General features: G+C 48.3%; 2 protein-coding genes across 3 annotated transcripts in view; one reads left to right on the top strand and one right to left on the bottom strand.

Moving 5' to 3' along the window:
- Nucleotides 1–248: 248 nt before the first annotated feature.
- LOC113213460 (CCR4-NOT transcription complex subunit 10) lies at nt 249–5,731 on the bottom strand. Of its 2 annotated transcripts, none has more exons than XM_026432551.2 (13): nt 5,432–5,731; nt 4,907–5,206; nt 4,675–4,825; nt 4,400–4,590; nt 4,195–4,326; nt 4,002–4,108; nt 3,751–3,899; nt 3,474–3,670; nt 3,239–3,360; nt 2,922–3,163; nt 2,637–2,835; nt 2,175–2,560; nt 249–2,076 (listed from the first exon to the last, which is right to left on the bottom strand). In XM_026432551.2, exons 2-13 carry the CDS (start codon nt 5,180–5,182, stop codon nt 2,021–2,023), a joined length of 2,208 nt encoding a protein of 735 aa, XP_026288336.1. In that variant the 5' UTR covers nt 5,183–5,206; nt 5,432–5,731; the 3' UTR covers nt 249–2,020. The 2 variants fall into 2 exon arrangements, with proteins under 2 accessions (XP_026288336.1, XP_026288328.1); XM_026432543.2 differs by having other exon boundaries at nt 3,474–3,673; nt 5,432–5,730.
- A 564-nt stretch (nt 5,732–6,295) lies between these two features.
- Nucleotides 6,296–11,796, top strand: part of LOC127749190 (voltage-dependent calcium channel subunit alpha-2/delta-4-like) — an 8,378-nt gene continuing 2,877 nt past the window's right edge. The window contains exons 1-10 of the mRNA XM_052266366.1: nt 6,296–7,114; nt 7,198–7,279; nt 8,571–8,870; nt 8,953–9,124; nt 9,213–9,344; nt 9,426–10,099; nt 10,216–10,423; nt 10,527–10,663; nt 10,985–11,125; nt 11,661–11,787. Of these exons, the coding sequence (XP_052122326.1) occupies nt 7,044–7,114; nt 7,198–7,279; nt 8,571–8,870; nt 8,953–9,124; nt 9,213–9,344; nt 9,426–10,099; nt 10,216–10,423; nt 10,527–10,663; nt 10,985–11,125; nt 11,661–11,787 (2,044 nt within the window). The 5' untranslated portion in view covers nt 6,296–7,043. The remainder of the gene's footprint in view (nt 7,115–7,197; nt 7,280–8,570; nt 8,871–8,952; nt 9,125–9,212; nt 9,345–9,425; nt 10,100–10,215; nt 10,424–10,526; nt 10,664–10,984; nt 11,126–11,660; nt 11,788–11,796) is intronic.

Raw genomic sequence — 11,796 nt, 5'->3', positions numbered from 1 at the left:
GCCGCCAATTAGCCGGGCTCTTGAGCCGGACTGCACTCTCGCTCTCGCGCGCTAAAGGGAGTCGGGGGGTCGGCGGCGGCTGGGAGTGGCTTATGATGGCCGGACATCCTGGACCCGGGCTGCTGGGGACCGGTCGATGTCCATGGGGTTTGCGTTCCGGTCGCGAAGGCTCACGTCGTGGCGGCCTTTTATATGCCTCTCTCGGATCCTCCACGGGTCTTTACGTCGAAATAAAGTACACAAAAACATTTATTTTGGGATGGTCGTTATATTTTTTTGTTGTGAAAACTGGGACACAGTTGATCATGTAATTAGATCAAGACAAGGTTTGCTCAGTAGAGATTGGGAAGAATTTACAGGTGTCTGATTTTTCAGTCTTTTCTTAGTAAAGGCAAGGCAAAACTATAGTTGATGGTTAATAAAGCTAATTTATAATTTAGCTAGCTATTTTTGTCGGTAACTTTTTTTTTCTCTTGTGGTTGCAGATCTATACAAACATACTACTAATATCACGTTTTGATGATGAAACCCAAACAAAAAACAACAACAACCATCTTTTAATGAATTATAACAGTTCTATTAAATTGGATTGAAATCGGCACAATGAAGTGCACATGTTCAAACACAAGAGTAAATAGAATGTACTCTTAGGGAAGCTCTCCAAATTTACAACAAAAATTTAATTTTGTTACTTTCTAGGCATGCTGTGGTCCAACCAAGATTTGACTCTGCAGGGATCATACACACAGCATAAAACTATGACATCAACCCAAGGACCTTGAATGGACCACAGCTACATTGACTATAAATTTTGACACATTAAATCCATGCAGATTAAATAACATTTTAAAAATATGTCTCAGTTCTGGAACAAAGAACATAAATTTACAATTCTGCACTAATTCCTTCTTTTTTTTTCAAAATTCATTTCACATAAATAACTTTGATCTTAGTCATTAAATTTCCAAGATTAAATGGAATCCTAAACCTGTAAAATTGCAACCAAGTCAATTTGTTACATACCGCTGTACACATTGGTGCACATTGGTACTTTTTAAGTTATCAACATATCTTCAAATTTTACTAAAGAACAAAATAAACAAAGAAAAACAAACAAATAATATTCAGTGAATAATAAGTTTAGACAGTTGTCGTTTAGCCCACAGAAAAATAAACGGGTGTACAAAAAATGTGATTGGCAATACAGAATAAGACACAATTGCTGAAAATTCTTCAAAAAGTAATCAAGCACTAAGATATGTTGAATGATAGAAAAGAAAAACTCAATCTACAAAAATTGATATTGTAAAATTGATTGTGTAAACACTTTGTTGATGTTGTACATCACAAAAGTAACAATGGTTTAGAGAGAATTACTAGGAACGTATGATGGCGGGCTGGTAACTATCATAAGCTGATTGGAGAATAAATTACATATCAAGTTTGGAAATTTGAAATTTTTTGAATTCAAGCATAACTTCATGCCAGGTCTGCAAAAATTAAAATAACACAACAGAACACTAAGCATTACAACCTTTTAAACATGATGAGAATATGATTAAAATGCTTCTTTAAAGCTATAATAGAAGTCAAGACAACTGAGTTACAGTTTACTCATTTTGCTGAATTTCTGGAAGATTGAAGGTAAAACCAAACCAAAAATAAGCCACAGTGACGCAATGGCACATACATAAAGAATGATTAGGCTCAATTTGCAGATGTACCATTTCAGGTCGAAGGGAAACCAGTAGACACCAGAAGAATGTCTAGTGGCTCAACTGCCCCAACTTCAGCATACAACAACAGCATAAAAAGGATGAGGACACACTGTTTGACAATGAACCTCACAATGCCATTGATTCAGAGTAATAAATTTCAAAAGGATCTAAGAAACTGGTACAAATGATACAAATTTGAAGAAATCAATTTTTGAAATCTTGACAAGTTCATACCAAATCATTGTTCAAATTCATTTCTGTTAAATAATGCTGCTACTTGCAATAGCATGAACCAGAACTTGCTACTTGTACTGAGGACAATGTTGTCGAACAATATTGCGGGATACTTCAGAATGACCTAAACAAAAGTTCAAAAAATATAATTATAAAATAAATATGATCTCAGAAACAAAACATGAAAGTCTTTTTAAAAATTGGATAGTTTTCGATACTTACCTAACTGAAGCTCCAAATATAGAGCAAGCATAACCACATGTGTTGGTACTTCACAATCTGGGCCTCTGGCATTAAATACTCGTTTCAAAGTTTCACCAGCCTTGTCAAGTTCTCCTCTAGTAGCAAATGCTACAGCTAGATTATATTGAAGGACAGCTCGTGCAGTGCCAATTTTATCTGGACACCAGCTCTGCATCATACGTTTTGCTTCACATGGTCCATCAGTATCTTTGTTTGGGTCACTCGCTAGCTCTTTTTCAATTTCTGTTTCCCCTGGATACACTAGACTAACATCTTTGATATTGTCAGGATTCAGATGTTCGATGGCATCCGATATTTTATTGCACATTAAAAATGCCTCCGCAGCATACAAGTGGCCCAACAGTCTGGACAATAAGAGAAATTCAATGTAAGTACAGTAGTGTTTCAGTAGTGAATCAGATATGATCGGGTGGCACTTACTTGTGTGCACCAGACAACTTTGGCTGTCTCAACAATTCTTGTGCATATTTCAAGGCCATTATATAGTCTCCGAGACATAGTGAAACATAGGCACTATTAGTGAGTACAGAGCATCGGAGACTTTCTACTTCTGCCTCAGATAAGGGTGAAGATGGAGCACCATAACATGTTCTCTGTACAGGGATTTTAGCAGCACCTCCTGGAAATAAACAAAAATCATTTGATTATGTGGTTGAAGTTGAGTAAACCAAAGAAACTGAAATAATTTCAAAAGTAGACTTTTACCAGATCCAAATCCTAGGTTTGATCCAGGCCCACCGAGAGAGCCAAGACCTGGTATATTCAGGACTCCTGGCGGACCCGATAAGTGACCACCAATGAGCTTGAGAGACACAACTGATGGATGCTCATTATTTCCATTCTTCACACTGGCACTGAATTCATTTAGGAGTGAAAGAGCATTTCGTAAGCATAGTGAGGCAAACTCGAGTCTTGTTGAAGGGATTGCACTAGAAACTTCCTCTCCCCTGGTTAAAACAGAAACAGAAACTTAGAATGGTTCCAATAGCTGTAAGTTCAAGATAGAATTTTCAGGGTCATACTTGGGAAGTGTTTCACGTGCAAGCTGAGGGGAAAGAATGATTTTCTTATGAATGTTACTTCCAACAACTCCTTGAACCATATCTTGCCTTCGGTGTGCAATATTAAAGTCCTCATCATTTGCCTGGAGGAAAAAACAAGTATCAAAACAACATTAGTATAATTTGACATAAAAAGGAAAAAACACACTGATTTGAATTAAATTTAAATGCCATTTCAAAATTTTTTGAGAATTACCTTCTTATGTACCATGATGCAGCACTCAGCAAGGCGCAACCACAGGCGAGGGTTCATATGAAACACTCGCACTACATCAACAAGATAGTCAAAGGCTTGTGCTGGTAGCCCAGTGTGCAGAAGAGCAACTCCGAGGTTATATTTAATTTCCAGATTATGATTGAAACCCAATGTAAATAATGGTTGCCCATTAGATCCTTCTAGAATGGGGTGAACATGACATAATGTAATGTTGTAAAGATTAGGTTAAAACAACTTTCAGTAATGGACACATTACCAGTTTCAGTCATCAAGGACCTCTTTGCATCTTCTTCCTCTGACAAAGCTTTCTTAAGATAAAATGTGCTCAAGTTTGGTTTTGCAATATAGTGATGCACACAGCCCATATTATTATAGTACAGAGCAGGAATGTGTTCTCCAATCTCTCTGTGCATAAAAAGAAAGAAACAATTTGGGTCAATCAACTGCTAACAAGTATATGAGTCGAACACTAAAATGGAACATAGCTACTACCCCATAATCACTTACTTGAAAGACTGGATATTTCCAGAAAGAGTATTTAGCACTCTCATAGCTCTGCGGTGATTCCCTCTAAGATATTCTAAATTAGCTCTTAAAAATATTGTGGGCAAATTCTAAGGTAAAGTAAGAATGGAAATTAGATTAGATTAGATCATGAAGGCTGTAAACAAAAATTAGGTAGATTTGCATTAAAAATTACATTTTTTACAGATATGCTGTTTAATTCTCTTTTGGCAGCATTTAATTGATGTGTTTTCAATAAACAACGGATTTTATAATGCAGAAGCCTTAGCTTCATAGGGTCTGATTCTCCATCCACAAGTTCAATCAGCTGCAAAAAATAAGAAACATAACTCTGTGCACCACTCTACGGTTAAAGATAGAATAAAAATGGATGATCATACATGTTTTTCTTTGTCGCCCTTTTCTGAGCTCTTAATGTCCTTTTCAGCAGAAAGTTTACCCATTCCAATGTTAGGAGCACAAGCAAATTGTTGCTCAATATAACCTAATTGGGGTATGGCCTTCTCAGGCTGATGTGTTTGCAATAACAGTTCTAATAACAGCATACTGACTTTTTGAGCCAGAGTTTCTTCTGTAAATAGACAGTAAAAGACAAACATTTTAAAAAACAGTGGTCAGAATCAGAACAATTGAGCACATCATAAGTAGAACTTACCCATAGGCTCAATGAAAGAAAAGACTTTACTAATAAGTTGGAATGCACTTGCATATTGTTTCAGATGAAATAAAATAATAGCTTGATTGTAATAAAAAATGCAGTTGTCAACGTCTTCTAAAGTGCTCGCATCTTCTAAATTAACATGTGCCTGGTGAATTCATACAGAAAAAATATATAGGCAATCTAATCTAAATTTAAATAATGTTAAGGATAGATGAAAAAACTATACCTGAGCACAGAGGGAGTTAACAACCTTGCGGAACTGATCAGTTTTTCTTAATTCGCTCTTGTAATATTCCGCAATAGCTTTATTGTGGACCAGTTTCACATCATGTCCACAAGATGCCTCCAACTTTAGGAGACTCTGAAGACACGATGTATAATTGCCCTTGTTAAATTCTGAGAGAGCTAGTTGAGCAACTTCACGATCTTGTTCAGTGAAACTGTATCCAGTAGAATCCCCACCATTCTTGTCTCCTGACACAGGGGAATCTTTATCGACCATTCTGAAGAAAATTCTTGGTACAGCCTGGTGACATGATAATAATTGGTTGGGTAATTAAAAGCTGCACAATTTAAAACAATTAAACGCAAGAAGTTACGAATTGAAGTTGCAAGAACGGTAGAATGTTGTGAACAAAATAAGTCAGGACAAGACACTATAACCTATGAGAGAGGTGACATCTGAATAGATTTAGTGCAATGTAAAGGTGAAAACTCAGAACAGTCATAGAAATATGAGTATTTATATTACCTAATTATAATCAACGTTCAGGTTCAGGAATATTACTTCCATAATTTTAGGTAAAATTTTGCGCTGACAACCCGGCAGTTCACTTTACAGAAGTTTGATAGCTTTCTTCTTCCTGCTTGTTTTCTTCCTCATCATACAAACAACAATTTCAATCTGTTTTTGTAATATTTTATTTTCAAGATGTCCCTGAGGATAGAAGTTTTGAATGATGAAATTTCAAAATTAGGACGTTGAGTGGATTTTCATTTAAAGTTTAAGGACATGCAACTGGATAGTTTTACAGCTTTTAACTTTTTAAAGCAGCGGGCTGAAGTTAGACAGCAATTGCAATCGCTTCACCGACCGTGATTTCTAATATCGGAGGAAGGGGCTCGGGTGCGAGACTAGCCATCTCTCTTTCAATGAGAAATTACTATGGATGGAACTGGGGGAGTGACAAACACACGACACCTCACCCTCTTTCATGCCCGCACTATCCGCCCCCTTTACGACTTGAATCTTCTAAAAGCCCGTCACGCTGCTTAGTTGCGACTTTGTACCGACCGCACGCGACCTGCGGCCTACATGGGAGTCCAAGGGCGCGTGCCACGCCGAGTCACGCCCCCGCGGAGGGACGCCTGTCATGCAGCTGTCAGAGCGCCGGGGAGGTAGGCAGCTTATCGCGCGCAGCTGTGCTGAGCGGGGCAGGAGCGGGCGCCCCGTGAGCGGCGCGGGGCGCCAGGAGCGAAACAGCTGCCCCCGCTGCACGTGCACGCCTACCAGAAATAGCGCCAGGACGGCGGGGCGGGGTGGGGCCGCGTGCGAGGCGCTCCTCGTCAACCCTCAGGGCGCGGCCCGCGAGCGACAAGGACGGGGCGCAGGGCGCGAGGGGCGCGCGACCACGCAGCCCTCTCCCCCCAGGCCGTCCGGCGGGTCCCTAGTCGTTAGTAGTGTACCCGGCGTGCTCGCCCACCCAGCATGCTGCGCGTCGTGGCCCTCCTGCTGGCCGTCACCCTCGCCGTCATCCTGGCCACGACGGCGCCGTCCGTCTGCAAGGACGAGGACTACGACGACGCCCCCACCCGGTGCCAGTAGAAGGTGTCGTGAACCCCCCCGGGGCCTCGGAGGAAGACTTCCGTGTCTGGGAGCCGCGTAGCTCGGGCGCCTCGCAGGCCGCTCGGACTTGGTACCACACGGACTATTTACAGTGCTGAGGTGTTGAGGACCCGCCTGCAAGCGCCGCCGCCCCGCCGCGGCCACCACAGCTCAAACCCAAGACTGAAGAAGAGTAGTGAATAAACAGTTTCAGGCGAATGTCCGCGGGACATTTCTAGACTCTGCTAGGTAGATAGAGATACGTAAAATAAATATTATTAGGAATGTCACAGAGCGTGAGCGGTTTTCTTTGATGTATCCACTGGATGATCGGCTGGAGAAGGAAAGTAGCGTTTTCTCTGTGAGAGAGGCTCGATCACGGCTCGGCACGGCGTGGACACGCTGATATAGTGTGTGATAGCGATTAGCAGTTTAGCGCCATGGGCCGCGGTGTCCATCACGACGGGGACGAAGTAGTCGGCGAGCGAGCTGCCCGCTGACTGAGGCCCGCACTACAGCAGCACCCCCGGGCCCCACCATGTCGCCCCTCGCCCTCCTGCTCGTCTTGGGCCTGCTGGCGCGGCCGGCGCAGCCCCAGGACGACGAGCAGTAAGTATACTGCCTGCATGGTGTGTGCGCGTTGGCTGCGCGGCGCGGCGGAGCGCTACATGGACGTCGCCGTCGTGTTCTAGGGTGACCAAGTGGGCGCGCGAGCTCGGCGACGAGCTGTGGGAGCTGGGACGACAGATCGCCAAGCCCGACGAGATCAAGAGGGTGAGTACACGCACCAGGCCCATCAGGAAGCCCCCCGCAGCTGTTGGAGCACTCTGCCCCCCGTATACACACTTGCACGTTATCTAGGGGGCGTCCGACAGGGCGTTAGGAGCAGGCTCTCCTCTCCCCGCACAATACCACCGCTTTGTGACCAACCTACCAACCAGCGTCTGATTTAATCTCAAACAGGCAGGCAACACAAGCACACATGTGCACACACTTGAGCACACCAGGCAGGCCTAGTGCATGGTCCAGTGTGCTGTGCTGCCCGGCCGGGGAAAAGGGGGGGGGGGTATGTTGAAGGGTTCTGCAACGCGGACACCTCGGCGACGCAATCCGTCCTAAGGGGAGGACGACGGGACCGACGACGACAACGAGCGGCGAGCGACGCTGTGGGCGCTGCTGTGGGGTCGGTGACCGAACAGTGGTGGCCTTTTTACTACCGCTATTTAAATTCGCACCTCTAGGAGGCAGGCGGTGGGGGACGGAAGTGCAGGGTGTGTTGAGTTTTACGTACTTCAATAAAGCATTCCGGTAAAGCTGAAATGCAGAAGAATGCAGGGAACAAGAAAACGGAAATCACCATGTTAAAGCAATTTCTTGTACCCCGCATTCCTCTGCATTTCAGCTATACCGGAATGCTTTATATGTAATTTTCTCGAGAATGACGTTTTGAGACGAAGGCTCGTGTCTCTCGCGCCCTTTGGCCGAGCCATGCCCTTTCTGCCCCGCCCAAGCCCTGTGCCCTAGCAATTGATCCGTTTGCTCAATTGCTCGCCACCGTGTGTTTGAGTTCGGGGCGGGGCGGCGCGGCGGGGGCGCTATGAACATCGCGCCGTCTCAGAGGTCGTGGGTCGCAGATGAGGTGGGCGATTAAACAAAACTGCGGGGCGCTTTGATGATGGCACAATGGCACATCCTGGATAAAATTATTATCTCTTAATTTTAATCTAGCCTGAAAAGGAAACATTGTTTATTGGGCATTGGGGTGTTGTTCTCGTGCGAACAATCGAAAGCCATCTGTACAAGGTCGCTGATTAACCCCGCACACTTCTGTAGTTAGACTGTACCGCACGCAGGAGTGCGGGCGGGCTTGCCTATCGCCCCTGTCCACGGCGCCTATTACGGGCCGGGCGAGGAGGCAACCCGCTCGCACTCCTGCGTGCGGTACAGTCTAACTACAGAAGTGCGCGGGGTTAATCAGCCACCTGGTATAATGACTTTGTGAGGGTAGGGGCAGCAGATGTGTGGACATGTCACTGACGCCAGCGTGTGGTGTGTGTTCGCACAGGAGTACAGCCGCCTCAACGCGCGCACCCTCATCAAGACGGGCGACGCGATGCTCAACGACATCGTCGGCAACATGGAGCGCATGCTGCAGCAGAAGATGGACGCCGTGCAGTGCCTGATGGAGCGCGCCGAGGAGAGCGCGCACAGCTTCGAGTACGACGACTCCCGGTACTGGCTGTACCACAGCGCCAAGGCGTCGCCCGTGTTCCTGAACGGCGTGCCGCTCAAGAAGGAGGAGGAGGAGGAGCCGACGGAGAAGCCTCCGACCGAAGCGGAAACCAAGCGGAAGGAGCTGGAAGAGGTAACGGGTGGTGTGCCAGTTGAAGAAAAGTATAAGTTAAAAATTAATCACGTTACTTACTTGAAAACCATTCACAACTTAGCTGCTCGATACATCCGAAGACGATGAAGGCATCTGGCGCTTCGGCTGGGGCAACTACACCAAGCCCGAGTACCTGGACCTCTGGCTGACAGAGCAGTACCCGCTGTTCAACGGCATCCCTATCAACATGACCCACAGCAGCGTGCACGTCCCGGACAACGTGTTCGACCACGGTAGGCGGCGGGGGCATAGAACCAATAGAACGAGGAGCTGCAGCGATAGTGTAGGGGATGTTCCTTGAGCGAGTGTGCGCTGTTGCAGGACCCCTCGTCCAGGGAGGCCTGCAATGGTCCGAGGACTTGAACGAGGTGTTCAAGAACAACTACGCGGCGGACCCATCGCTCAAATGGCAGTACTTCGGGCACTCGACGGGCTTCATGCGGATATTCCCAGGTGAGGCCAACGAGTGCCTGCCCCTAGCGTGAGAGGGTGCTCCGGGTGCCCTACCCGTTACTGACTTGCTTCTCCCCACAGCGATTCTCTGGCACAGCGCTCAGATGAAGGACGAACAGTTCGGGGAGGATGAGCGCGAGGACGAGTCGTATGACGCCGAGGTGAAGGGCGCCCCGGTCGGCGCCGCGGTCCTGGCCGACGACTCCCAAGTCGTCAAGAGGCAGGTGGGCGCACCTGCACCTGCGGCACCAGCTGCCGCAACTGATGCACCAGCTGCCACAACGGTCCCACCAGCCGCCGCACCTGCAGCACCAGCTGGCGCACCTGTCGGACCAGCCGTCGCACCTACAGGGGTGGCGCCTCCGATCCAGTTCACAGCGGAGGACGACGAGGAGGAGGTGCAGGTCCCCGACCTGTACGACTGCCGCAAGCGCGAGTGGTACCTCGAGGCGGCTACCTGCACCAAGGACGTCGTGATCCTGGTGGACAACACAGGGTCCATGTGGGGTGTGCGCAAGGCCATCGCCCACCTCACCGCCCGGCAGCTGCTCGAGACCTTCGGCTCCAACGACTTTATCAGCGTCGTGCACTACAACGACACGGCCAAGAGCGTCATCGAGTGCTTCGAGGGCACCCTGGTGCAGGGCACGCCCGAGTACAAGGAGGCGTTTAGCCAGGCCCTGGACACGCTGAAGCCCGAGGGGCACGCCAACCTGACGGAAGCACTTATGTACGCCATGAACGTTTTGGAAGACGTGAGTCACTGCGCCCTTTTGGTGTTGCCTGGGAAATGTGTCAATAACATAGACCATAAACTTTCTAAAAACCCCGTTGGTTTTGAGTTTGTTTGTCTTTCGCAATCCTGTTGTAGTTCCGCTCCGACCAGAACTGCCCGGACTCGCACTGCAACCAGGCCATCATGTTGCTGACGGACAGCATCGCCTTCAACATGACAGACTTCTTGCTGCGATACAACCGCGGCGAGAACGACACGGTGCCGGTGCGCATCTTCACCTATCTGCTGGGCAAGGAGGTGGCGAAGGTGCAGGAGATCATGGAGATAGCCTGCCTCAACCGAGGTATGGGTGTCGCCGGTGACTCTGGGGGTTTCGAGTCCGCGCGGACCGCGGCGGCGACAACCAGAGGCGACAACTGCCCCCTAACGCCTCGTCCTGCTTGCAGGCTACTACGCGCACATCCACTCCATGAACGAGGTCCGCGAGCATGTGCTCAACTACATCCCGGTGGTGGCGCGGCCCCTCGTGCTGCAAGAGGTGGACCACCCCATCCGCTGGACTCCGCTGTTCGCCGATACGGCCGTAAGTTCTGCTGGCGCTGGCGCTCCCCGAGTGACCCAAACTTACAGGGATGCTCTCTAGGTCTTACCCGCGTACCTTCGTGGGCAGAGAAAGGGGGCGCCAGCTTTTTCGCCCACCTTTCCCGGTCACTTTTCCACTTTCAAAACCCCGGCGACGCGTTCTCCTTTTCTGCTCGTCCTCGCTGTCAAAGTACTTCCAGGTGGTGATAGGGGTATACGCGGCGCGGTTGGAATCACCCCAGGAGGGGTACTCCTCGGTACTTGTTGCCCAAGGTGTACTCCAAGGACCGCTCATGCAAGGCGCCGAGTGTGTTGCTTGCAGGACCCCAAGATGGACGCGTGGCTGCGGAGAGTCATGTACCACGGCGAGCAGGTGGACCGGCTCGAGGCCCACAAGAAGAACAGCCGGCTGTATTTCAGCGAGCGCAAGGAGGACAATAAGTACATCAAGGACGCGCTGCAGGTACTACTTGACGTCGATACTCTTGCATCCCCTGGGAGCACGAAGTATCGACGGGCCTCGCCTAGCCTTGGGAGAGGTCGTGTGGAGTAGTGCTGTAGTTTGGACGGACACTTGACTTGCCCAATTATTGCAACCCCCGAAGACGGCATGCTTATTTTACCCCGCATTTCCACAGTTTTCAGATTATTATTGGTGCTTGGAATGTTTCTGCACGACGTAGACCTTGTGTTGTAGTCCATAGTGCAGTGTGTAAATGTAGTGTAGTACCCCGCTTTGCAAAGACACCTGGAGTGATTCTGAACACTCTATCTCGACCAACATATCTCTTCCTTTCCTCTGTTGTACATATTTGCACGCTGAGCCCTGAATGTATCAAAGCAGTCGGAGTGACTTGAATTTTTCCCGCTACCAGCACAGTAGTGTGGGGGGCCAAGGTCGGCCGGGCCAGCCCGGGGCCGGGCCAACTACTGGTCCTTCCCCCGGGGCAGCTCCGGGACCCCGGCTCTAACTCTTCCTCACGTGTGACTTCCGACAGGGCGACGACCAACACCCCTCGGCCGAGTTCCGCTACAAGGAGTACCGCATGATGACCGCCGTGTCCGTGCCGGCCTTCGACCGCAAGCTGTTCGAGAGCAGTAACCAGGTAAGCGTCGGCGAGCAGGGTGGGCGGG

Source organism: Frankliniella occidentalis, unplaced genomic scaffold (assembly GCF_000697945.3).
Source record: "Frankliniella occidentalis isolate FOCC.00 unplaced genomic scaffold, Focc_3.1 Scaffold38, whole genome shotgun sequence".
In the NCBI taxonomy this organism is placed as follows: domain Eukaryota; kingdom Metazoa; phylum Arthropoda; class Insecta; order Thysanoptera; family Thripidae; genus Frankliniella; species Frankliniella occidentalis.
Note: the sequence above shows the minus strand (reverse complement) of the source record. Positions and strands in the feature narration are given on the sequence as shown.